The sequence below is a fragment of the Pseudoliparis swirei genome, chromosome 1 (genome assembly GCF_029220125.1).
Source record: "Pseudoliparis swirei isolate HS2019 ecotype Mariana Trench chromosome 1, NWPU_hadal_v1, whole genome shotgun sequence".
NCBI lineage: Eukaryota > Metazoa > Chordata > Actinopteri > Perciformes > Liparidae > Pseudoliparis > Pseudoliparis swirei.
The window spans coordinates 6,377,591-6,402,097 of NC_079388.1; the positions used below are offsets into that span (position 1 = coordinate 6,377,591).

At 46.7% G+C, this 24,507-nt stretch overlaps 1 protein-coding gene across 1 annotated transcript in view; it reads left to right on the top strand.

Moving 5' to 3' along the window:
• Positions 1-24,507, top strand: part of samd12 (sterile alpha motif domain containing 12) — a 123,450-nt gene that overhangs the window by 52,899 nt on the left and 46,044 nt on the right. The window contains exon 4 of the mRNA XM_056423938.1: positions 4,925-5,065. Within this exon, the coding sequence (XP_056279913.1) occupies positions 4,925-5,065 (141 nt within the window). The remainder of the gene's footprint in view (positions 1-4,924; positions 5,066-24,507) is intronic.

Here is a 24,507-nt window from a genome sequence, read left to right on the forward strand (position 1 = left end):
GGCAAGTCGCTCCAAATCCAGACTCGAGTTCGTCGGGGAAGGTGCGCCGCCACCGTCGTTAGCCGCGATGTTCCCTTTCACGCGTCACAGGACGTCGGAGCGCCGGAGTCCCCGCCGGCAGTCGCTCCTCCCTTAACGACTCGGGGAAACTGCGGGCGGCCCGTCTTCCTCTGGACAGCTAGTTAGCTCCACAGCGCTTTGGGGTTATCTGAACCGACGGATTCGTCTGCCGGTTGTTTTGCCACGGCTAACCGACAGAGCCGAAATAGATCAGCGGCGGTGGAATCAGCGCGAGGCCGCCGCCGCCGCCGCTGTGACAAGTGGAGGACCGAGGCAGCTTATTATCCGCGGCGTGGGCGGGTGTTTGTGTGTCTTTGCGGGCCGGCTGGACCGGTCTCATGACTTCCGCTGAGCCCCCGCTCTCTCGCCGGGGGCTCACAGCTGGCCTCCTCTCCCGCAGCCGGGGACGAGCATTAGCGTTGCATCGCGGGTGCTCAGTGGCTGCGGTGGCCTTTTTTTTTCTAAATTGTTTTCCGCTGCCGGACTCCATTTACTTTCAGGACGGCGAGCGGAATCCGCCGCGGTCCGGCGGTATGTTTTGTAGCTCGTTGAATCCGCCGCAGCTGCGCGGGGTGATTTGAGAAAACAAGTGTGACCCGGCGCTCCCCCCCACCCCCCCCCCCACACACACACCCCACACACACACACACAGTTGGCAGATATCCCATCAGCTTGCGCATGCTTTTGAAATCCAATGTGTCCGTGTACATGTCGTGTGTGAGTGTGTGTGTGTGTGTGTTTGTACAGATGCACTCTAAGCTCCCATTCATCAAAGCCGTGGTTGACTGTGCCAGACTAGAGCTGTGGATTAATCTGCTTCAGCCCAACACTGCTGCTCACCCACCACTCATTAATCTAACTCCCGGGGATTCTGTGTGTGTGTGTGTGTGTGTGTGTGTGTGTGTGTGTGTGTGTGTGTGTGTGTGTGTGTGTGTGTGTGTGTGTGTGTGTGTGTGTGTGTGTGTGTGTGTGTGTGTGTGTGTGTGTGTGTGTGTGTGTGTGTGTGTGTGTGTGTGTGTGTGTGTGTGGAGGAGTTTGGCTCGGCTGTGAAAATATATTCAGAATAAAATGACCGATCATGCATCGTGTTGTTGTAGTCACGATAGAGCTCTCGTCTAATAAAACACATATTATTGGATGTCAGAAGCAGGTGGAGGTGAGGCCTGTGGAGGTGGAAACTCCTTACTGGGAGTTTGGATTTCTTTGCCCTCTTATATAAATAAGGAAAGGAATTGTTCAGCTCATTCCAGCAGGAGCAGAACAGTGTGCTCGTCGAGATGCGATACCTGAATATGGAAGTGACAGACGGGAAGAGCTGGGGAGGCGTGGGAAAAGGAAGGAGTGGGCCGGCAGGATTTTTGGTGTGTTCGGAAAGCAGATGGACGGGAACGTGTGTGAGCTCAGTTGTCCACCCCAACGTGAAAACCCACAACACAAAGAGTGAGGACGGCCAAAGGAACCAAGGAGATGCACCTGGGTCCGTTCTTCTTCTGTTGCCGAGTCCCGTGCTCCCACGAAGACCCCGGAATGAGGAACGGGAAGTGCAGGAAATCCAGGGGCTAAGTTGCATGTTGTTCACCTCTGTTCTTACGGAGGCAAAATAAACCTGGGGAAGAAGTGAGAAGAAAAAGAGGGCAAGGGTCATTTCCATTGATGTCATTGTGACATAAGCTCAAAGGTTTCCCAGATGACCCGATAATGGAGTTAAAATTAAACGAAAGGAAACTTGAAACCCTGAATATTATTGGTTTGATTTTTTTGGGTAGTTGAATAAAATCAGATGGATCCAAGACGGGTCTCAGATATTTCCGCAGGAGGTCTGCAGTGGGAGTGACGATGGGAGCAGGAGTATCATGTGATCCTGCACTTGTGTTGTTGTTGTTGTTGAAAGCATTTTATTTTGCCCAATTTTGGAAGATTCCCTGGAACAAGTGAGGAGCATCTGTGAGATGAGAGGAGCGCTCCGTCATGGCGCTGTGACCTCGTATAATTCACCATGCAGCAGGATGACGTCATCGTGTGTCTCTGCCACCGCGTGACCCGGTCGTGGCGGCATTAATTTTTTTATTTCGGATGTCTTTACAGCTGATTCACTTTTTCTATCTTTTCCAAGTTTTCTCCAAGTATCTCTCCGTCTCTTGCCTCATTTATTTCCTCTTGACCAATCTCCTCCTCCTCCTCCTCGTAGCCATGCAACACTGCTCAGTGTATTAATTGCGGTTGGAGATGTCCCCTTCTGAGATTGATATTGTCTCAGAGCTGCAGAGAGAGAGAGAGAGAGAGAGAGAGAGAGGCCTCCAGCCCGCCGGCACCGCCCCACCGGCTGGAAGGAGCGGCGGCTTCAGAACCATAATGTTGGGGGCGTGTCTGTGGAGGGAGACCCGAAGAGACGCGCTGCCACCGATTTGTTATTTATTATGCAAGTTTTGGTGGCCTGAGAGTTGGTGCTGCTACTTTCACCACTGAGCTGGTTCTTCTGGGTTTAAGAATCCAGATTACTCACAGGTTTTTTGCAAATTTAGTACTAACGTAGTATTTAAAGCTCAGTACTAACGTAGTATTTAAATCTTAGTACTAATAGAGTATTTAAAGCTTAGTACTAACGTAGTATTTAAAGCTTAGTACTAATAGAGTATTTAAAGCTTAGTACTAACGTAGTATTTAAAGCTTAGTACTAATAGAGTATTTAAAGCTCAGTACTAACGTAGTATTTAAAGCTTAGTACTAATAGAGTATTTAAAGCTTAGTACTAACGTAGTATTTAAACTTTACTACTAACTTAGTATTTAAAGCTCTGTACTAACGTAGTATTTAAAGCTTAGAACTAATATAGTATTTAAAGCTCAGTACTAACTTAGTATATAAAGCTTAGTACGAACGTAGTATGTAAAGCTTAGTACTAATGTAGTATTTAAAGCTTAGTACTAATGTAGTATTTAAAGGTTAGTCCTAACTTAGTATGTAAAGATTAGTACTAACTTAGTATTTAAGCTCAGTATTAACTTAGTATTTAAAGTTTATTACTAACTAAGTATACAAAGCTTTGTACTAACTTAGTATATACAGCTTAGTACTAACGTAGTATTTAAAGCTTTGTACTAACTTAGTATGGCTGCTGAAATTGACTCAATATTTATTCATATTTAATGGACACAACAGTGAGGTTTATCTTCTAAATTCACTGTTGGTAAGTGAATCCTAAAACTTCACTGAATGCAGAGAGAAAACTGTTGATTTTGCATTTATAATTGTACTTCTACCCAAACGGCGGTGTGCGGTCCTCTTCCCAAGTCCACACGCCAACCCGCCAATAAAGTTCCCGAGCGGCTGCTTCCTGAAACACAGCGCTGGGCGAACCACCTGTTCGTCTGCTGCTCCTGCAGGTCTGGTTTCATCTCTTGTATCTGCTGAAGACATTACGGAAGCGGAGAAAAAAAGTGAACCTCTGTTGCCATGCCAATCTATCTTTGGTTGCCCAGTGCCGGTTGGTCAATATTTATAGACTCATAAAGGCATGCGCACGGCGTTTGGTTTGGGTTTTTTTCTTCGTCAATTTCTACGTGTTCCTTTATCTGGCCAACCTTCCCTCCTCGCCTTCGACCCATCAATCCTCTTTCCACCTCACTAATCTTGTACTTCCCATCTTCCCATTTAATAACCTCCCCTCACCTCTGAGCCTTTATCACTCTGCTTTGCTCCCCTGTTGGCTGACGTGATGTAATGGGCAATTCTCGCGCCATTTTGCATCCGAGCGTCGTTACGGCGTTTGACATTACACTCCCCGTGGCCGCGGCGGGCGAAGAGCTGCTTTCGTTAAGGCGGCGGGAGAACATTGGCCTAACGCCGTCAACGTTACACCGCGAACACTTAAGGGCACTTAGCGTTCCCAACGACTCCCTTCTGGGCTGTGGTGGCAAAGTGGGAGTCTGAGGCTCGACCGGCAATAGATCGCCCCAAACAAGTCGTGACACATGAAATGATGCCGTCTGCCTTTTCATTCTGTTGTAAATCTGTTGTGTTAAAACAATATAAATATATAAATGTTGAAAGGGCCACTGAACAAGAGGGACTTAAAAACGGCATTGATTGCATCAGGGATGTTAGCTTTAATTATCTGGAAATGAATAGAAGGGATGTTAAGAGGAGAGAGAGAACGAGGGAGAAGAATGCAGCGGACCCCCCCCCCCCCCCCTCGGCTGTCAACCAATCACAGCTAGTTTCATGCCCAGGGAGCCATCAGGGCTGTCGGGGTCCAACCCAACACGTAGTAATTACGCTGGATGTCCACCCCGTCTGCTTAGCATCGCACAAGTTACAAAGGCGGTCGTAACAAGCGTTAATAATTACGCCATATTCGAGTGGCGTTTTTTTTTTACTCGCAGCCCAAATCCCCCTCATCGACACTGATTGGATGATTAAATTATGGATTGTATACAAGGATTTGCAATTAAGGAAGAAGCTGTGAGGGATTACTGCTCGAGGGCCGTACAGCGCTAATATGTATGGAAAACTGCCTTTTAGGAGATTGTGCGTCGCACTGAGTTGTGCTGCGTTTAGAGCTAAGTGACAGTCACATAATAGGCAAAGGCTTGTGAAGAATTTGTTTGTCACATTTTGCAACCTTGAAAAACCCCTCATATCAACATTCAATGCACAATTTGTGCGGCTGTAATCTTCCCACCCTGCGTGTCAGTGTGTGTATATGTGTGTGTGTGTGTTTCTCGCTTTGTTCCTCCACTGGAATAAATGCTTTATCTGTGGCCTTTTCGAGGGTCTCCAGCTGTGCATAACGTATTCCCACTGGCTATTCCCGCTCCTCCTCTCCCTTAACCCTGAGCCTGGCTGGTTCTCCTCTCTCTCTCAGGGCGGGCTCTGATGAGGTTGACTGACAGAAAGCTGGAGCGAATGGGCATCATGCAGGACGTCCAGAGGCAGCACATCCTGCAGCAGGTCCTGCAGCTCCGCGTCCGGGAGGAGGTCAGGACCCTTCAACTCCTCACACAAGGTAGACGTTTCACCACCCGTTCCCACCCTCGGTCCTCCCGGGAAATATATCCACGATCCATTTCACCGTCATATTATCTGTCTCTTTCTGCATATTCACAAGCGTTCAAAGCCACCGCAGGGTTTCAGAGCACGGGGTGTATCGGTATCCCTCCCGGGTAAAGATTAATCACAAGGACACCGACTTCTCACATTCTGAGATAAATATTTCAATAATTTACCGTGCGGCATTTATGTGCATGCCATCCGTCGTCATGGCAATCAATGCATGTTTTTTGGACACAGAGGAAGTGATGAATCAGAAATGATTATGCAACTCCAAGAGAACTCGTTATATATGCGCTACTTCTTAGTGTTGAAGTCCGAAGTTGTGCCTTGATTCTAAATACCTGGTGCGGCCTCGAGGCCTGAACACAGCGGGGTATAAAACTCTCTTTGAGAATATTTGATTGAATAAAACAGCATGTTTGTGGCGATGAACAAAATGCGAATGGGAAGTGAACAGTCAAGAAAAAAGCTGCTGGTACTTTAGTGCTACTGATCACTAGGCTGCGATTAGCCATTTTGTATCTGACTGCCACTTTAAAGGTGGCCTGTGGAATTAAACAAATGATATATATATATATATATATATATATATAATGGCACCCTGCAGTTTCTCACCGTAACCTCATTTCGTTGCCGTCTACATGCCGTCTACACCTCTCTCTTTGCACCTCGCATCCTCCGTAGGATGTTCCATGAGAACAGCCAGGCGCTGTCGCTTTCCATTCTCAGCCTCCCTCGTCTCTCCCTCCAGCGATCCTGGCACCGCCGCCTCCGTCAGCAGCCGCCTGCCCACGGACTCTCAAGCAGGGCTTTGCCGCAGGGCGCCGATAAACTAATTCGAGCGATCTCTGTCACTCTGCGATATCCTTGGAAAGCATTTGGAGTGTAATAAAGCGGCTTCTATCCCCCCCACCAGTGTTTTGGTCCCCTGGCAAAGAGGAAAATAGAAAGGGAAAGAGAGAGAGGGCAAGGGGAGAGTTTAGCTGAGTGATGACACTTTGCTAAGGGCCACTCTCAGCCTCCCCATCCCTTTTTCCTCCGTGTGCTTTCTGTCTCATCTTCGCCACTCTTCTTCTCCACTCCTCTCCCCTGTAGCGATAACGTGGGAAGCAGTGGCTCACCTTGCCTCAGGCCTCAGCAGGAAGCAGCCTGTCGATAGAGCCGGCCTGGGGGGGAGAGAGAGAGGGGGGGGGGGGGTGTAAGCGAGAAGCTGTGAAGAAGGAGGAATGGCGATAATGTCTTTTATTAGAGAAGATTCGATGCTGTTTTGCATAACTTGGCATCATTATGTATAAACTCTTTTGAATCATGTCAGGGACGAGTAAGATTGACACAAGTGAGGATAGTGTCTTGCAAGGAATCACATTAATACATTTATAATATCAACAGTTTAAATCGATATCGGTGCTCGTCTTTGTCTTCATCACAGCCATTGTTTGCCGTCTGTACACGAGGAACGAGCGTGACGGCCGAGAAATGGGGAGCATGTGAGAAAGTGGAAGAGAAGGAAGCAGAAGTATTTTAAGTCTCAAAAACTGTCGCTCCTGGAGATGCTTTTGGCAGGGATCGAGAATTCGGAAGGAGAAATGATGGTGGAGTATGTCCAGGCCCGGGGCGCACTTCCACGAGCTGTTGCTAGAGGGAAAAGAGAGAGAGAGATAGGATGATAAAGAGAAAGAAAGGAGGAGTGGTGAGAAGAGTGGGGACAGAGGGAGATGGTAGGTGTCACGAAGGTAGCAGAAGAAAGAAAAGGAGAGGGAGAGAGAGAGAGAGAGAGAGAGAGGGCGGTGAGGACATGGAGTAAAAATGGAAAGTGAGGAGTGTGAGAAAGAGAGGAGGTGAGAAAAAAGAAACCCTGCTCCTCTGACGCATGACAAATTACATTTCTGTCTCTATGAAATACCTTTCTATATATACTGGCCAGGAAGGATTCGAATAATGGCTGCGTTTCAAATTACACCCGAATGAATAAAGACCAAATGAAAGTCATTAGTTTCTATTAATTATTTCACCTCTACTTTATTTTCTCTTTCTTTTTTTTCAGTTATTTTATTTTTTTACTTCCTGGAGATGTTTCACATTACAAAGCTCCCCGGCTTCTACGCCGTTTGAGTTTCGGGAAGGCTTTAAATGTGAAACATCTCTGTTTCTATAATAATAATAATGAAAGTAAAACTCCGGAAAAGTATAAGATGCTGGAATAGGGATTTGTGGCAGCTGTCGCTAATTTGGCCTCGGCTGCTGGTGATTTGCAATCAGTCAGCAGCCGAGGCCACGCGCATAAAAGCCCTCAGTGGAGCAGGGGAGTGAGGAGAGGCATAGTGTTGCGGTCTGCTCGGTGTCTGTGCGCGCTGCTGAATAAAAGCATGTCTTCCAACCAAACCTCGTGCTTCCGGGCTGATCTTTTGTAGGACTACCCCTGCCAGCCTCGAAGGTCCCGTCGGTACCGGAGCTGCCGATGATCGGCCGGCCAGCAACCGCTCCAGGGCCGCCGAGTGCATCTGGGCTTGGTCGTGAAGCGCCCCCAGAAATTGCCTGGTTGTCACCGCCTCCTCGCGCTGCATAGCCGTGATCCTCTCCAGCATCTGCCCTAAGGCCACGAGCGGCTGGGCCGGTGCCCCCGCCTGCTGAGCCTGCGTATCCATGCTGCCCTCCTTTGTTGGGCTCCACTGTAGTAGACCGTGGGTCTCCGGGGCACAAAGTGGACACGCACCAGCGGGTTTGACAGGAAGAACAACGTTTTATTGAGTCTTCGGCTCCCAGGACGCTGCTGCTCTGCTGCCAGGTCCTCTCCTCCCGCTCCCTCGCTAGCCCTGTACATATATTGGACAGAAAACACACCTAATTTGGTGCAGCTGAGGCCACTTTGCCACTCCAGCACCGTTCCTCGAGCCACACCCCCGCTTCCCCCCCTCTGCAGCTGTGCTTCCGCACCCCCCGCTGCCACATACCTCCACCGCCGACTTAGGCCGGGGCAACATCCGGCCTAACCTACTCCCCCTCCCCCCCATGAGAGCGGGAGAGGAAGTCGGCCACGACCATCTGTGTCCCCGGCCTATGGACCACCTTGAAATTAAAAGGCTGTAAAGCCAGATACCACCGAGTGATTCGGGCGTTGGTATCTTTCATGCGGTGGAGCCATTGGAGCGGGGCGTGGTCCGACCAGAGGGCGAATGAGCGTCCCAGGAGGTAGTAGCGCAGGGAGTCGACCGCCCACCGGATGGCCAGGCACTCCTTCTCCACCGTGCTGTACCTGCCCTCCCTCTCCGACAGTTTGCGGCTGATGTACAGCACGGGGCGGTCAAACCCCCCTACCTGCTGGGACAAAACGGCCCCCAGCCCTCTGTTCGACGCATCAGTCTGCAGAGTAAAACTGGGAGAGAGAAGTTAGGTGTGTGAAGGAGTGGTTCCTCACAGAGAGCTTGTTTTACCTTCTCAAACACCAACTGGCACCGCTCCGTCCACTGGACCGGATCTGAGGCACCTTTCCGGGTCAGGTCAGTCATGGGGCTGGTCAGCTCTGCAAAGTTCGGGATGAACCACCTGTAATAGCCCGCCAGCCCCAAGAACTGCCTCACCTCTTTTTTAGTCTTGGGCCGCGGGCAGGCTGCGATGGCGGCGGTCTTGTCCACCTGAGGGCGCACCTGCCCGGCGCCCAAGTGGTACCCCAGATACCGTACCTCCCTCCGTCCAACTGCACACTTCCCCGGGTTGGCCGTAAGCCCCGCCTGCCTCAGGGACTCCAGCACCGCGCCGACCCGCCGCACATGCTCCGCCCAGGTGGTGCTGTGTATGATCACATCATCCAGGTAGGCGGCAGCATATGCAGCGTGCGGCCGCAGCACCCGGTCCATGAGGCGTTGAAAGGTGGCTGGGGCCCCGAACAACCCAAAGGGAAGCGTGGTAAATTGGTACAAACCAAACGGAGTGGAGAAGGCCGTTTTTTCCTTGGACTCTGGCGACAGAGGAATCTGCCAGTAGCCCTTGGTTAAATCCAGTGTCGTAAAGAAACACGCAGTGCCCAGTCGGTCCAGGAGTTCGTCGACCCGGGGCATTGGGTAAGCATCGAACCGTGACACCTCATTCACCCTGCGATAGTCCACGCAGAACCGAATAGACCCATCCTTCTTGACCACAAGAACAATGGGACTACACCAGGCACTGTGGGACTCTTCTATTACCCCCATTTCCAGCATGGCCGCTAATTCCCGCTGAACCACCTTTCTCTTGTGTTCAGGTAACCTGTAGGGCCGCGACCGCACCGCCACGCCTGGAGGCGTCTCAATCTCGTGCTCTATGAGGTTTGTGCGTCCTGGAAGGAGAGAGAACACATCAGCAAACTGCTTTTGCAACCGGGCAATGTCTGTTTTCTGGGTCCCGGAGAGACGGTCTTCACAAAGGAGCGAGGCCGGATTGGTGGATTTTGGGACCTCAGGCCCCAGCTCCTCTCTCTCAGATACCGAGGACACCAGAGAAACCGACTCCGCCTCCCTCCATGCTTTTAGGAGGTTGAGGTGGTAAATATGTGTAGCTCCGCCCCTGTCAGAACGCACCACCTCATAGTCGACATCCCCCACTCGCCGTGTGACCACAAAGGGCCCTTGCCACTTGGCGAGGAGTTTAGAGCTGGAAGAAGGAAGCAATACAAGTACCTTCTCTCCCGGTGTGAATTGTCTCAGCCTGGCACCTCTGTTGTACAGCCGCTGCTGACGCTCCTGGGCCTGGAGCAAATTCTCACGTGACAGCTGACCCAGTGTGTGGAGCTTTGCTCGCAGGTCCAGGACGTGTTGGATCTCGTTTTTACTGGTGCTCGGCCCCTCCTCCCAGTTTTCCTTAATGAGGTCGAGCACCCCCCGCGGAGTCCTACCGAACAACAGTTCAAAGGGAGAAAATCCCGTGGAGGCCTGGGGAACCTCCCGTACTGCAAACAACAGAGCGTCAAGCCATTTATCCCAATTACGTTCATCATCATTAATAAATTTACGGATCATGGACTTCAAAGTTTTATTCAGACGCTCCACCAGACCGTCGGTCTGTGGGTGGTACACACTGGTCCGAATAGACTTGATGCCCAGTAACCCGTAAAGTTCTCTCAGTGTTCTTGACATGAACTGGGTGCCCTGGTCCGTCAGAATCTCTTTCGGGATTCCGACTCGGGAGATGACCTGAAACAGCGCCTGCGCGACACTCTTTGCGGAGATGCTGCGCAATGGCACCGCCTCCGGATAACGTGTTGCGTAATCCACGAAGACTAACACAAAGCGATATCCGCGTGCACTCCGGTGAAATGGCCCGATGAGGTCCATAGCGATACGCTCGAATGGAACCTCCATTAATGGCAGCGGCCGTAACGGTGCCCTCGGAATGGCCGGAGGGTTTACCAATTGACACTCCGTGCAGGACGCACACCAACGGCGCACATCCGCCCGGATGCCCGGCCAATAAAATCGGGCCATTATCCGGTCCAGAGTTTTATCATATCCCATGTGACCAGCCATTGGGCTCCAGTGTAACAGGACCACGTCCGTTACCCGTGGGTTTCCCCCCCCAGCACCAAAGATCAGCCCGGAACCACGAGGTTTGGTTGGAAGACATGCTTTTATTCAGCAGCGCGCACACACCGAGCAGACCGCAACACTATGCCTCTCCTCACTCCCCTGCTCCACTGAGGGCTTTTATGCGCGTGGCCTCGGCTGCTGACTGATTGCAAATCACCAGCAGCCGAGGCCAAATTAGCGACAGCTGCCACAGGATTACGCTAACTTTATCAGGACGGCAGGTAAAAACATCAGCCGGCAAGATAAAGGGCCCCTTAAAATGTAGGGTATATGTCCGTGATAGGAGAGAGAGAGAGAAGAGGGGCACCAGCTTCATATGAACACAACCATGACAGAGATACAGGCATAGACCTCCACGATCTAGAGAGAGAGAGGGTGAAGAAGAAGGCATTGGTGCGAGCAAGGTGCTCAATAGAGGGAGAGAGGGAGAGAGAGAAAGAGAGAGAGAGGTTGTAATTACTGCAGTGTACCCAGACATAATTAGCTAGACGGACAGTGATTAACCTTTAAGGCTTGCTGGGCCATGGAAGGAAAAATAATTAGATTCTCTCCCTCTCTCTCTCCCTTTTTTGTTGCCACGGCGGCTATTGGAGGCTCGTCGCCTGGCGTCTGCAGAGACGGGGCCGAGGCACTCCAAAAAGGAAAAAACGATACCCGAACAAAAAACGGCCTCAGATTGGTCTTTTTGGAGTGCAGTGCCCCTGCACTGCTTCGAGGTCCGCCATTCCCTTCACCGCGACATCTCCTCTGGCGTGATGCATGAGGAAGGTCAAACCATGCTCGCTCTGCCAGCCGGGCACACTTTGCCCAATCGCGGCTGCGCGTGGCCTGCGCGCTTGTCAAATTGTCATTTTTCAGGAAATTGCGAAAGGTATTGAATGCAGCCGTTACCCGCGACTCGACAAATCAAGTTCCAATTTGGACACTAATTGCACATAAAGTCAGGAGTGCTCTGAAAACTGATTGCACGTACAGTATCTTGACTAAATAATGGCTCGTGGTGAATGAGCCTCATAAGTGTAGCGAGCAAAACACGTCCGTCAGGACCGAGAGCCACGACAGACCGAAACTCGCCTGCTCAGCACACTTGAGCTTTCTCATTGTGCACGCCAGACACCCGTAGAGCCGACAGGCCGCGCACGCTTGTCCACTTCAAAACACATTAGTGTGAAAGTCGGGTTCGTACCGCCGCCGACCGAGTCGCTAACTAGCTGAGTCTCTAGCTAGCTGAGTCACTAGCTACCTGAGTCGCTAGCTAGCTGAGTCATACTGGTTAGCCTGGCGCTGCCTGTCGATACACGGCTATATCGGAGACCCAGATGACGTTTCTGAAACACCAATCAAGGGCCTGTGTGGTACAACATCCCTCTATTGTATGATAACATGTAGTTTTAGAGATGTCATGGTTAGTCGTGTCTTTCTAGCCAAACGCGGCGGTGGTGTTGCTAACCTAGCAAAGGCTGGCTCGCGCGCTAACAAACTGCGCCGGTGCTCGGCTCCTGATTGGGTCAGGCCGATTGTGGCAGCTGTGTCTGATTTGGCCTCGGCTGCTGGTGATTGGCAATCACTCAGCAGCCGAGGCCACCCTTATAAAAGCTGCCACTCGAGAGTGGAGAGGGAGGTGAGCAGAGGCACGTGTTTTGCGGTCTGCTCGGTGTCGTGTGAGTGACGAATAAAGATGTCGTTGAACCAAACCTCTTGCGGTCTGGCGGATCCTGGGTGCTGGGGGGGGAAACCCACGGGTGGCGGCCTCGGGCATTTATTTTTTAAGCAAAAATGTCATGCATTCTGGATTCATTACAAATCAACTGAAATATTGCAAGCCTTTTATTCTTTTAATATTTAATAATTTTTTAATTGCATTACAGAAAATAAAGAACTTTATCACAATATTCTAATTTTCTGAGACAGTCCTGTATATGGGCGGGACCTCGACACCACGGCACATGTGACACATACAGTGCATTAATATTGTATTTAGAGAAAAATAAACATACACAGTCACACAATATCTATTTTTCTTTTCAGAATTAAATTACATGAATGAAAATGTGATCAAAAGTAAATGTTTTTGGTCGGCAATGGTAAATGTGTATTTAACTTTCCATTAACTTTCCAATTTCCAAGGAAAAAACTAATCTCGCTTGATTACAGTTCGTTTATCAAACTGCCATCTCACACGATGTCAAATGTCTAGAAGTCATCGGGGAAGCAGCGGCTGACGTAAACATGGAACTATAAAGTTTTCTTTCTAAAACATTACTGAAACGGTTAATGAATATTTTGCTGAAAAATAAAACACTTGTTTTTGACAGTTTGTTAAATAAGATTTTTTATTTCTATTGAAAAGCTCTTTACAGCTGCGCTCTGAAAGGGAGGAAATGAAAAGAAAAGATTCAATCAAATGAGAAGAAACCCTTCTCTCAAATGTCAACACACAAGAAATGTTTTAAGTAGAATATAAACAGTAAGGACATTTAATAAAAGATCAACACTTTAAAGAAGATTGCTGATTTCAAACACACTACAGGTTTACGTCTGTTTTTATCTCGACTATACGCCTGCGTCTGAGACGGCATGCTCGTTGTGCCATTTATATTTAGCTTTAATATGTGTATCCATAGAAACAAGCAGTGATCTTTCCGCACATAAGACAAAATGTAGAGTGCTGGGTGTTTAGCAAAAGCGCCTCTCTCTCTCTCCTGGCAAATTAAAGTGAGTTATGGCTTCATATTAACCCCAATGACGGCTTAAACATCAGGACTGGGAGACAATAGAGACAAGGGAACGAGAATGTTTTGATTAATTAGGTTGTTTTCTTGAAAATGGCATCCAACCGTTCAAATAGTTAGTGTGTAAAGGCCTCCACTGACTGCACTGAATCTCCCTAAATGAACTCCCACTTCTCCACTCTTCCCAAAAACAAAACAAAAAATCATTTAAACTCTTCTTCTCTATTCAATTTCATGCTTATAACCATTTCAGAGTTATCAATAAGAGTCATATGCCAGTAAATATGCTATTACCGGCTTGTGAAATCATCACTCTTAAAAATAAACTTGAATTACACAGCTGACGGAGCTCTCTGAAAGTGGTTTTCTGAGTACATAGCGCTAATCTGTGAATGTAGACACAGGCCCGCTGTTTGTGCTTCATTTACTGCAATAGAGTCTCATTTAAAGGAGGAGACAAGGACAAAGTTTGAAGGAAATTAGACATCGATGCTTCACAGTTTCCGTCACTTTGTGCAGCCGTGCCTGCTATCGTCCAGCAGAGCTCTGGCATCTGTTGCTCAGAGGTTTGTTTGGTTTTCCCAGCTCTTTTGAAGAAGTATTTAAAATATTTGCAGTGCGTCGCCAATCAATCATAGAGCAAACAATTTCTTTTAAATAATTTATAAATAATGAAGAATTCCAGTCTTCACATATGTAGGTGTTGTTCGAGATTCAAATGTGCTTCCATATCACAAGCGGCAGCTATTTATCTAAGAAGTCTCAGACACACCTGAGAGTTCTTATTCAGTGAAAAGTTATGACTTTTATTGGCAGTAAATGAAGGAAGCAGTCCCGCTGCGCTCTCGTGGGCCACGGTTCCCTTGCTCCAGGCAACTTAATTCAGATTCAGATTCAACTTTATTGTCATCGCACAGGTACCGAGGCAATGAAATGACCAGAGCAGTGCAAAGAGAGCAGTATAAATACAACAATGATCGTGAATTATCTCTCTCCGCTTCATGGCTTCATAAAGGAATTGTCTGACAGGACGTCCTCCGTCTTTTTATTTCTCCGAGTTCAACATGTAAAGTTGGCATGACGATCTGGAGCGACTCGGGGAACTTGACCAAGCTTTTTTTTATTTTTATCAAATGTTTAATTGATTTTCGAGATGTACACACTGTACGTATACAAAGGTACTCAGAAAAAAACATACAGAAAATAAAATAAAGAATATATATATATATACTGTATATATAAATAAGGGTAGACATACCAAAACCTGCACACATATTAACATATATATGCACATGTCTGCATACCCTAACACATAAACTCGACTGAGCTGAGCAAAAAATATAACCAAGAATTGGAAACGCTGCATTTGAGTTTTTTTCCCCAGCTAGTTGATGAACACTTCATTTGACAGTGTGGTGATTGTGGGTTAACGATCGGCCCAATCAATAACGTTGTAATGCAAACAGTTCTCAGTCGCTAGGCCCCCAGTGAGCATGTGCAGGATTTGTGTCTGCTAGAAGATCCTTGACGAACGTAATGTACATAACTACGTAATAAAAGTACTTTTTTCAACCCAAAGCACCATCTTGTATAACCATAACCTACATAAGACACGCTGGATCGGATAAAAGCATGTTTTTACATATGTTTTCTTTTGTTTGTTCTTTTAAACTTCCTGAGACGGGATACAGGAAGACAGAGTTCTTCATATTGATTATTATATCATCATTTATGAACATCACTTGTGAATGTCATTATTCTATTTATATTTAGCATTTTTTTTCCAGGGAGATATCAATGACTTTATATCGGGAAATTACTGTCGCGAACATTACTGTTGCTGCTCTGGATGTAATATTGAGTTATATCTGCATTATAAATAACTTCTACTGCTGTTCTGAATTGATTTGTTTTTTAGAATTCTAGACATGTTTTTGAAGGCAATCATTTTGTCATGAATAATAAGAGTATAGCTCCTTGCGGTAATAAAATCCTCGACATATCGAACCCCACCTGGAAAGGGAGTGGCAGACCGGGGGGCAGATTGTTGCCTAATATACAAAGTCTCACCATCTCCCACTCACTGTTCCTTTAAGAGAGCCATAAAAGCCAAATATTTCTAAATATATTTCATTGAGTGCCATATAGTATTTTTAACGTATAATAAATTAAATATGTCTTGCTTTTAATGCGACTTCTGGTGCTGCATGATATGATGCTACGGGGGGTGGGTGTGTGTGTGTGGGGGGGGGGGGGGGTGCAGGTGACTTTTGTTTTGCTTCGCGCCGGCATCGGAGCTGTGTGGCGCACGAGACGGAGAGCCGAGAAGTGTTAACGCGACACGTAGAGACAGAAATGACGTGCTGCTGTGTAGAGACGATCAATAACAGACGGCTGTTTAGTTTAATAATATAACAAAGACGTCTTTAAGAAAAGGACCTTAAATGATTTCTGCTGTAATCTGGTGCGATAGAGAAAATTACAGGGGGGCGGGCGGAGATTTTTTTTTCAACTCAAAATTGTCTGGGAGCCATATGCCGTCACCGGGAGAGCCATGGCTCGCGGCCATAGGTTCCCGACCCCTGCTTTAAGACATAACCGAGGGTTCTGGTGCCTAAACCGGACCGACTTGTTTCCTGACACTTGGCATAGCTTTAAGCATTGGGCCACTTTCCGAACTTAAAAGTGAAGCGTTATTTGGGAGTTTTTCCTGATCTGATGTGAGGTTTTGGGACAGGGATGTCTATGTGTACAAATTGTAAAGGACTCCGAGACAAATTTGTAATTTGTAAAAATGGGCTATACAAATAAACTGAATTGAATTGAAAAAGTTAGGAGTGTAAATGTGTTGCTGTGACCACGCCCACAAGTGATGTCACAGTGTACTGACACGCCCTCAAGTACACTTCTACATCACCACTGCAAGCTCAAGTAGAACCAGTGGAGGTTAAAATAAAATAAGAGTTTGCCTCAAAAACACCAACGATGTAAACAGTCTCACAAACAGCTCATAGAACATTAATCCAGGGTTTAAATCTATAATGTGAATATTACACAAAGTCATCCCAACCAATAAATATCAGCGGCAACAATGCGACTGGTGAATTTGGCAGCCTTTACCCACCTTGTGAAGACGTTGATACACACACACACACACACACACACAAACACAAACAGCGTGGACCAACAGCGTGTAACGTTCAGGAGCCTCACGTGAACACTGGGTCTGAGGTCAAACTGTCAACATGTTTATATACACTACCGTTCAAAAGTGTGGGATCACTTAGAAATGACTATTTTTCAAAGAAAAGCACTGTTTTTTCAATAAAGATAACATTAAATTAATCAGAAATACACTCTCTACATTGTCAATGTGGTAAATGACTATTCTAGGTGGAAACGTCTGGTTTCTAATGAAATATCTCCAGAGGTGTATAGAGGCCCATTTACATCAACTATCACTCCAGTGTTCTAATGGTACATTGTGTTTGCTAATCGCCTTAGAAGACGAATGTCTGATTAGAAAACCTGTGCAATTATGTTAGCACAGCTGAAAACAGTTATGCTGGTGATATAAGCTATACAACTGGCCTTCCTTTGAGCTTGAAGTTTGAAGAACAAAATTAATATTTCAAATATTAATCATTATTTCTAACCTTGTCAATGTCTTGACTATATTTTATATTCATTTGATAAATAAAAGTGTGATTTTTCATGGAAGACACGAAATTGTCTGGGTGATCCCAAACTTTTGAACGGTAGTGTAAGACCATCTCATCTGTTAAACAACAACAAAGCCAGCCCCTTTGACCGGCCGTGGGAGGCCAACAGTGAGTGCACCTCTCTCCGAGCAGGAATGTCCACCACGGGTGAAGAGAGTATCTTTTAATCCAAAGTCTTCTTTGAAACCGTTCCCTCTGAAGACTTGAGGTGCTCCGGGTGACTGGCGTTCGTCCTTTGCTCCTCGGCGAATCGGATGTCTTGCCCCATGTGTGTGGGGAGCTGAGAGCTCTCATTATCCCAAGCTCTCTCCTCAGGATCCTCCCCCCTTAAACCTCCATGGACTCCATCCTTCCTCTCTCTCTCTCTCTCTCTGTCTCTCTCTCCCTTTCGTTCTCTTGCCGCAAGCGAAGGTCAAATTAATTCTTTTTCATAATTTCCTGTCAGCGATATTCCTCCCCTCCGAGACTCCATCTACGGCTCGGGACCTGAAAGATGTGATTAAGGTTGAAGACGAAGTGAATACCTGTGCCTGGAAAAGTGAAATATGTTTTTTCTGTTCTCTTTCTTTCTCCCTCCTTATCCATATAGTGACATATATATACATATATATATATATGTATATTTATATATATACATATATATATATATGTCACTATATGGATATGGATCTTTTTTTCTCCCTCCTTATCCATATAGTTACATATATATGTAACTATATGGATAAGGAGGGAGAAAAAAAGAGAACAGAAAAAACATATTTCACTTTTCCAGGCACAGTGTCTGGTAATAGCACCTTTAATAAAGCTTCACTTTTGCTCCACTAATATGCGCTCGTGCTCACAAAGGAAATGTCATTTAAGGAGCAAATGGCCCATTAACGCGGCGGGTCTCCCCAAGGCCTTCACGGCCTTCAAAGCCTGAATGCAGACATCCACAACATAACCACGCACCTCCGATTGTAATGTTTTGAAGTAGGAAGAGTAATTGCGTCCCCCCGCTGTGAGGGAAAAGGTTCCTTTCATTAAGGCTTGAATCGGGAAGCGGCCGCGGAAATGAAGGTCGGCCGGGCGCCCCGGAGCTGGCGTGGCATTCATTCAATCAGGAGATGGAGTCCGGATGTGAAATAGTGGAGGGAGGAGAGCCGAGTGACGAGTATTAATAATAATGTACACATGCTTCTCTGCATTTGACCCTTCTTTAGTTATTACGGAGCAACTGGGGGTTCAGGGTCTTGATCAAGGATCTTCTGCTCCCTCATATTCATGGGGGGGGGGGGGGGGGTATACAGAGAGAAGTAATAAAGAAGGAAGAGGTGCACTCGTGGAACAGCTACAGGCTCAACAGCGCCACTAGTTACGTGTGTTATGTTGTGTCTCGAGTCTGACCTCTGAGCCAAGGTGTGGGCATAGGAGGGGGGGGGGTATTAGGTTAGCCACAAAGGGCAAGCCCCTGAAGCCCCCCCCCCCCTGGTCCCTGTAATTCACGTAAACCTAATGAAACCCGAACCCCTATAAATAACAGAAGCCCCCCCCCCCCCCCCTCGTCAGGTCGATAAGGACCCCCGGCGCTCGATAGTCGTGTTTTTATTTTTTTCCTCTTTGTTTTATACCAGAAGCGGCGGGTCGGGTTTCGGTCGCGGAGCCGCACTCGTTACTTTACGGCGGTAGGAGAGGCCGTTAAAGGAAATAAAAAGCCCTCTGGACCGGTCGTCCCCGGCGTGCCGCGGCCGGTTCCACTCTGTCTGCCGCCGTCTCCGGCCTCCCCCTGACCACACCTCCGGACATCCAGGAGCCCAGACGGCGTGGACCGACCACGACTCCTGCAGCACTCCGGCTTCCCAGCAGCGCGCTCATGATCTTACCAACCCCGGGTCGATAGCCGTAAGGACACTTACTGTACATTACCCAATAAACATGGCGGGGCGGCGCTGGACTCCAGACTCGCCCAGCGGACGCGTAATGGGAGGAGAGAGAGAGAGAGAGAGACAGAGAGAGAGAGAGAGAGAGACAGAGAGAGAAGGAAAGTAGAGACGGGCACTCCGAGAAGTCGGTCTGCCAGAGCGGTGGTTTACAAGGTTTCGAGGTGACGCGGCGGCGGTGGCGGTGGCGGCGGCGGGCTCCTGAGTTAACTCGCTGGGGCCCCGTGATGTGTTCATGTTACATCACTAATAAGATAACACCTCAGTCCTGAAGGTCCCGGCCTGCTTGGTGCCTGCAACACGATCGCTTTCATTGCAATTATGATTCACTTTGAGTCATTAGGGACCCCGCACAAACAAAAGTATCATTTAGTTTTGACAAATGTGTTTGAATTTGTACCCGATTGATGAAAATAAAAAATCTTTATGTTTCTATACCTAATAGATTCAAACGGGCCTTTGGTGGAGAAGCAGAACCACAACCACCGATGTATTATTATCTTCTCATTGAAAATGCGGAAGGTTATGTTTTGATCGCCATGTATTTATTTATTTGTATGCGTGTTACTCGCATAACACAAAAAGTATTAAACCGAATCGCATGAAATTTGGTGAGAAGATTGGTTATTATCCGGGGACCATTTGGTTAGATTTTGGAATCAATCGGGTCAAAGGTCAAAGGTCAATGTCATGAAAAGTTCAAAATCTTCTTTTTACCATAGCACGGTCAATTGTTATCCAATTGGCATGCAACTAATGCCACACTGTTCATAATTCAATGCCCAATCTTGTGATATGCGAAGGTATGCGCTCTACCGAGTGACCGTTCTAGTTTATCATGTATTACGAGTCCGCACAGGGGGGAATTGAACGCCGTGGCAGACGTCATCTTCCTGTTCACCGTCTCCGGGTGACATTTTAACATCGCCATGATAACCGGCAGAGAGAGAGAGACAAAGAAGGGAAAGGGGTAGAGAGAAGGAGAGAAGGAGATAGAGAGAGGGGGGAGGGAGAGAGAGAGAGAGATGCCAAGGACATTTTGAGATAAACGGGGTGGAGCGAGTAGGTACATAAAAGGAAATGATGTATGTTACATCGCCGCGCGGCGACCCCGCGGCTTGTGTGTTCATGCCGCACCTGATCCTCCATTATCATCCTAACACCTCTCACTTCGTTGGGGGGGGGGGGGGGGGTGATTGATGGGAGGCCGTTAATGACTTTGGGTTCTTGATTGTTGTGACCGCGGGGAGAAAAAAGATGAGACGCGCGACATTTTGAAGACTGATTAGCAAAGAAAATGGATGACGGGAAAAAAATGTGAAGATTGTAAAAGAAGGGTCAGACTTCAGTTCGCAACTTGAGCTTTTCTTTTTCTACTTTTTGTGTCCTAAATATGCATTTCAAACCCGAATGTGCACGATTATGTTCAACGTGCAGGAGGAAGCAGCCCGTTGCTGCTCCGCTCTCATTAATGTGACTGTGCTCCTCCAGCCTCTCCGTCACCGAGAAGAGACGTGACAGGGCTTCACTGTAAAACACCACTTTGAAAAGAAATAATAATCATAATTGAAAATCAGGAGGAAGCCTTGTGTAAGAAACTGATTAACCCGCCCACTTCCCTTGTAATTGGTGCCGTTAGTCTTTTTTTATGCTCGATTGACTGTCAAAATGTCAGCCTGTCTATTTCCCCTCTTTTTGACACTTTTTTTTGTTTTTGTAATTACAAGTGATTGTCTCACTGGCAAGTGGAATGACATTTGTATTTGTTATTTTTTAAACTTAGTGATGAAAGTTCTGGCAAGCGGCGCTCGTTATCGTGAAGCACACCCTCAGCGCCGCTTCCTTGGGATGAAAACATATTGAAATAATCATATTCATTTATATCTAATTTAAGAGCAGAAGATACAGAATACAAAGAGTTGTGTTACTATTGAATTAATTAACTTCCGGGTTCATAAACACTGACGACACATTCGCCGTTGACCTTTGACCCCTCCCATGTTTTATATATTTAGCCCGCCTCATGTTCCTGGGGTTCTGTCTTTGGAGGTCAATTTAAATACTTCTATATAATATATATATATATTTATATACATATATATATATATGTATATATACAGGACTGTCTCAGAAAATTAGAATATTGTGATAAAGTTCTTTATTTTCTGTAATGCAATTAAAAAAACAAAAATGTCATGCATTCTGGATTCATTACAAATCAACTGAAATATTGCAAGCCTTTTATTCTTTTAATATTGCTGATTATGGCTTACAGCTTAAGAAAACTCTAAAATCCTATCTCATAAAATTTGAATATTTCCTCAGACCAAGTAAAAAAAGATTTATAACAGCAAAACAAAATCAAACATTTGAAAATGTGTTTCCAGGTGTTTCGAGTTAATTAGACGATTCAAGTGATTTGTTTAATACCCTACTAGTATACTTTTTCATGATATTCTAATATTTAGAGATAGGATATTTGAGTTTTCTTAAGCTGTAAGCCATAATCAGCAATATTAAAGAATAAAAGGCTTGCAATATTTCAGTTGATTTGTAATGAATCCAGAATGCATGACATTTTTGTTTTTTTAATTGCATTACAGAAAATAAAGAACTTCATCACAATATTCTAATTTTCTGAGACAGTCCTGTATATATGTGTATATGTGTATATATATATGTATACATATATGTATATATGAATGTATATATATACGTATATATATGTATATATGTATATATATGTTCAGTGAATTCAAATAAAATATTGCACAGACAAGAGGAGGACTTCAAATGAGTGATGTCAAAAAGTATTATTTCCCCTCAATGACTGTGTTCCTGACTTATACTTACACACACACACCAAACACACACACACACATCGGTAAAGTTTTGAACATGAGCAGAATTGTTGCTGCAACACAGACGAGTTATCGACGCCCCCGCGAGGTTCATCAAACGACTCAAATCAATGAATGCATCACCACCAGCGGAGCAGGCAGCGAGTAAATCATGTCCGCCTGCGTGCTGACTCAGCAGAGAGGACATTAAATGGCCGACGTTGATCTACAGGAGGATAAATATTTGAAGAGCAACGTTCACACTAGACTCTGTTCCGTGATGCGCACGGTGTTTCTCGGTGTTTCAGCTTCAGCGGTTCCCCGACTGGCATCTCTAAATAAAGACACGGGAGCGGCACATTTATTACACACACACACACACACACACACACACACACACACACACCCCTTCCAGGTTGTGATACCCGAGCTTAATCACGAGGTAACGGTGCCCTCAGGTAGCGGCATTAGCAGCCGGCAAAGCATCCCTTCCCCTCCCCCCACGCGATCGTTAGCTCACTTTAATTTTTTGGGGCGAGAACTTTAATGCGTTGGAGACGGCGCCGGTTCAAGCATTTTGGGTTTTAAACAGAATTAATTGTAACTGAGCCAAGTGCTTTTCTTTTTTTATTTATCCACAACACCACCACAGGACCTCGAGCTTCAGAGGCTTTTTCCAACTTTTTATATTAATTACTTAATAAATATTTAGAGGCAAGGGGGTTGCCAGAGGGATGCAATATAAATGAGTTATTTTTCTTTTTGGGTAAATAGCGTATGATATCATTCTCTTTTCTTTGCCCTCGCTCACTGTGTCGCTTGTGAGTGTCGGCACGCGTGCAGGTGAGATGCTTCTGCTCTTTTATTATTCCTCTTAACTTCCCCGTGCGTTATGGGGCTGAACTCGGCCTCCATTAAAGATGTAGCTGGTTCTCAGAGGGGAGTCATTAGAGTCGGGGCCCGCCGCTCCTCGAGAAGACGTCTCTCATCAGGACCGGTTTGTTGCTTTGTCAGAAGATGAAAGACGGTTTGCTGAAAGGCCTTTTTGCTATTCCACATGATTGATCTTCAACCCCCCCCCCCCCCCCCACACACACACACACACACACAACCCTCTTTCATACGACAGCTCTGAATATGCTGAGCCGCTCTCCTCGTCTCTCCTCGTCTCTCCTCGTCTCCTCAGCTCCTTCTCTCTCTTGTTTTTTTCATTTCTTTTTTTTTGCAGCTGTTTCTCGCTCGTGTTATCTATCTACACGTCGACGTCACATTTTATTTCGTCGTCTCTCCTCGATTTGATCCTCCCATGTCGCCCGGTGTCACGAGCAACAAGAGCTCGAGGTATCCGGGGGGCCCTTCTTCGGCCCCCCTCACCCCCCCACCCCTCCGTCTTCACTTTCTTTCTTTTTCAATTTGCTCACCGACTCTCTCCATCTGCGAATCTTCGGCGTTCCGCGTCTTGACACCGGTCGGCGGTCGCTTGCGCTTGAGGGACATTCCTGATGTCATTACAGCTTTTGATGATCCTCCAGACTGACCCCGGAGCCTAAAATAGCGGCGTGCCACGTCACTCTGGCGTGACTTTATAGGACGTCATCCTGGCGTAAATCAGAGTTAAGCTCTAAGATGGCGACGTACACTCCAGGTGTTAAATCGCCTTCTTGCTGTAGCTTCAAGGACTGTCCATCAGAGGGCGGAGCTTAGCGAGTTGTTCTGTCATTTAGGCATTTTTTAGGCAATTTTCATTATCAGTTAATCCGTCGGATCTTTTTAAAATATTTTGCAGTTCACTTATCTGGAGTGGTTTTGGTGGGACTTACAGTGTGGATGTGTTTGACGTGTGGCTGGAGGAGTTTCCTTTACGTTGGCGGTGTAGTAACGTGCCGCCGCCATCGGTTCCTTTGTTATGTGTTATTTAGTTTAAAAAACCAATATCACTGATGTCACTTAATAAAATAATCCTGTTTGCGTCTTGCGGCTTTGAAGAGAGCACCGGCTGCGGCTCCCCGCCGGTGAGAGCTGTCTGACGGCGCCGTTAAGATATTCTAAATCTGAGAAGCGGAGGCCATTATTTGCGGCCCTTTGTTTACGGTTCCTGAAACACACACAGCGGTACACCGCTCCACTCCTGTGGTACTCCTGACCGCTCCCTCCGTCTACTGGAGATAATACACCCTCGATGGATAAGTGCCTCATACAAGCCCACGCCAAAACACCCACAGTACGCCCTTGAAGGAACCTTTGAGGTACTTGTACTTCATCCGAGTGTTTCCACTTTCTGCTCCTCCACTAAGTTTCAAAGTCAAACGTTAGACGACCGTCTTTTTCTTTTAATTTAACTAATCTCTCTAATATATTCATATATAATATAATCCAGTTTAATTAAGATGTATTGGGATAAGATGAGTCTAAAGGTTTCACTAATCGCTCCTTCATAACACTTCTGCCGACTAACCATCCACAACCCGACTCACCTCTGGGAACGTTTCCCCCAGTTGATGAAGTTCTCACCAAACACCGGATCATTATTCACCCGCCAGGCGGTCAGAGCATCTGTCACAGGGATGATCGACTTTGGGTGTCCGGCCAGCGGACCAGAAGGTTGGAAGGGGGAAAGTGTATGA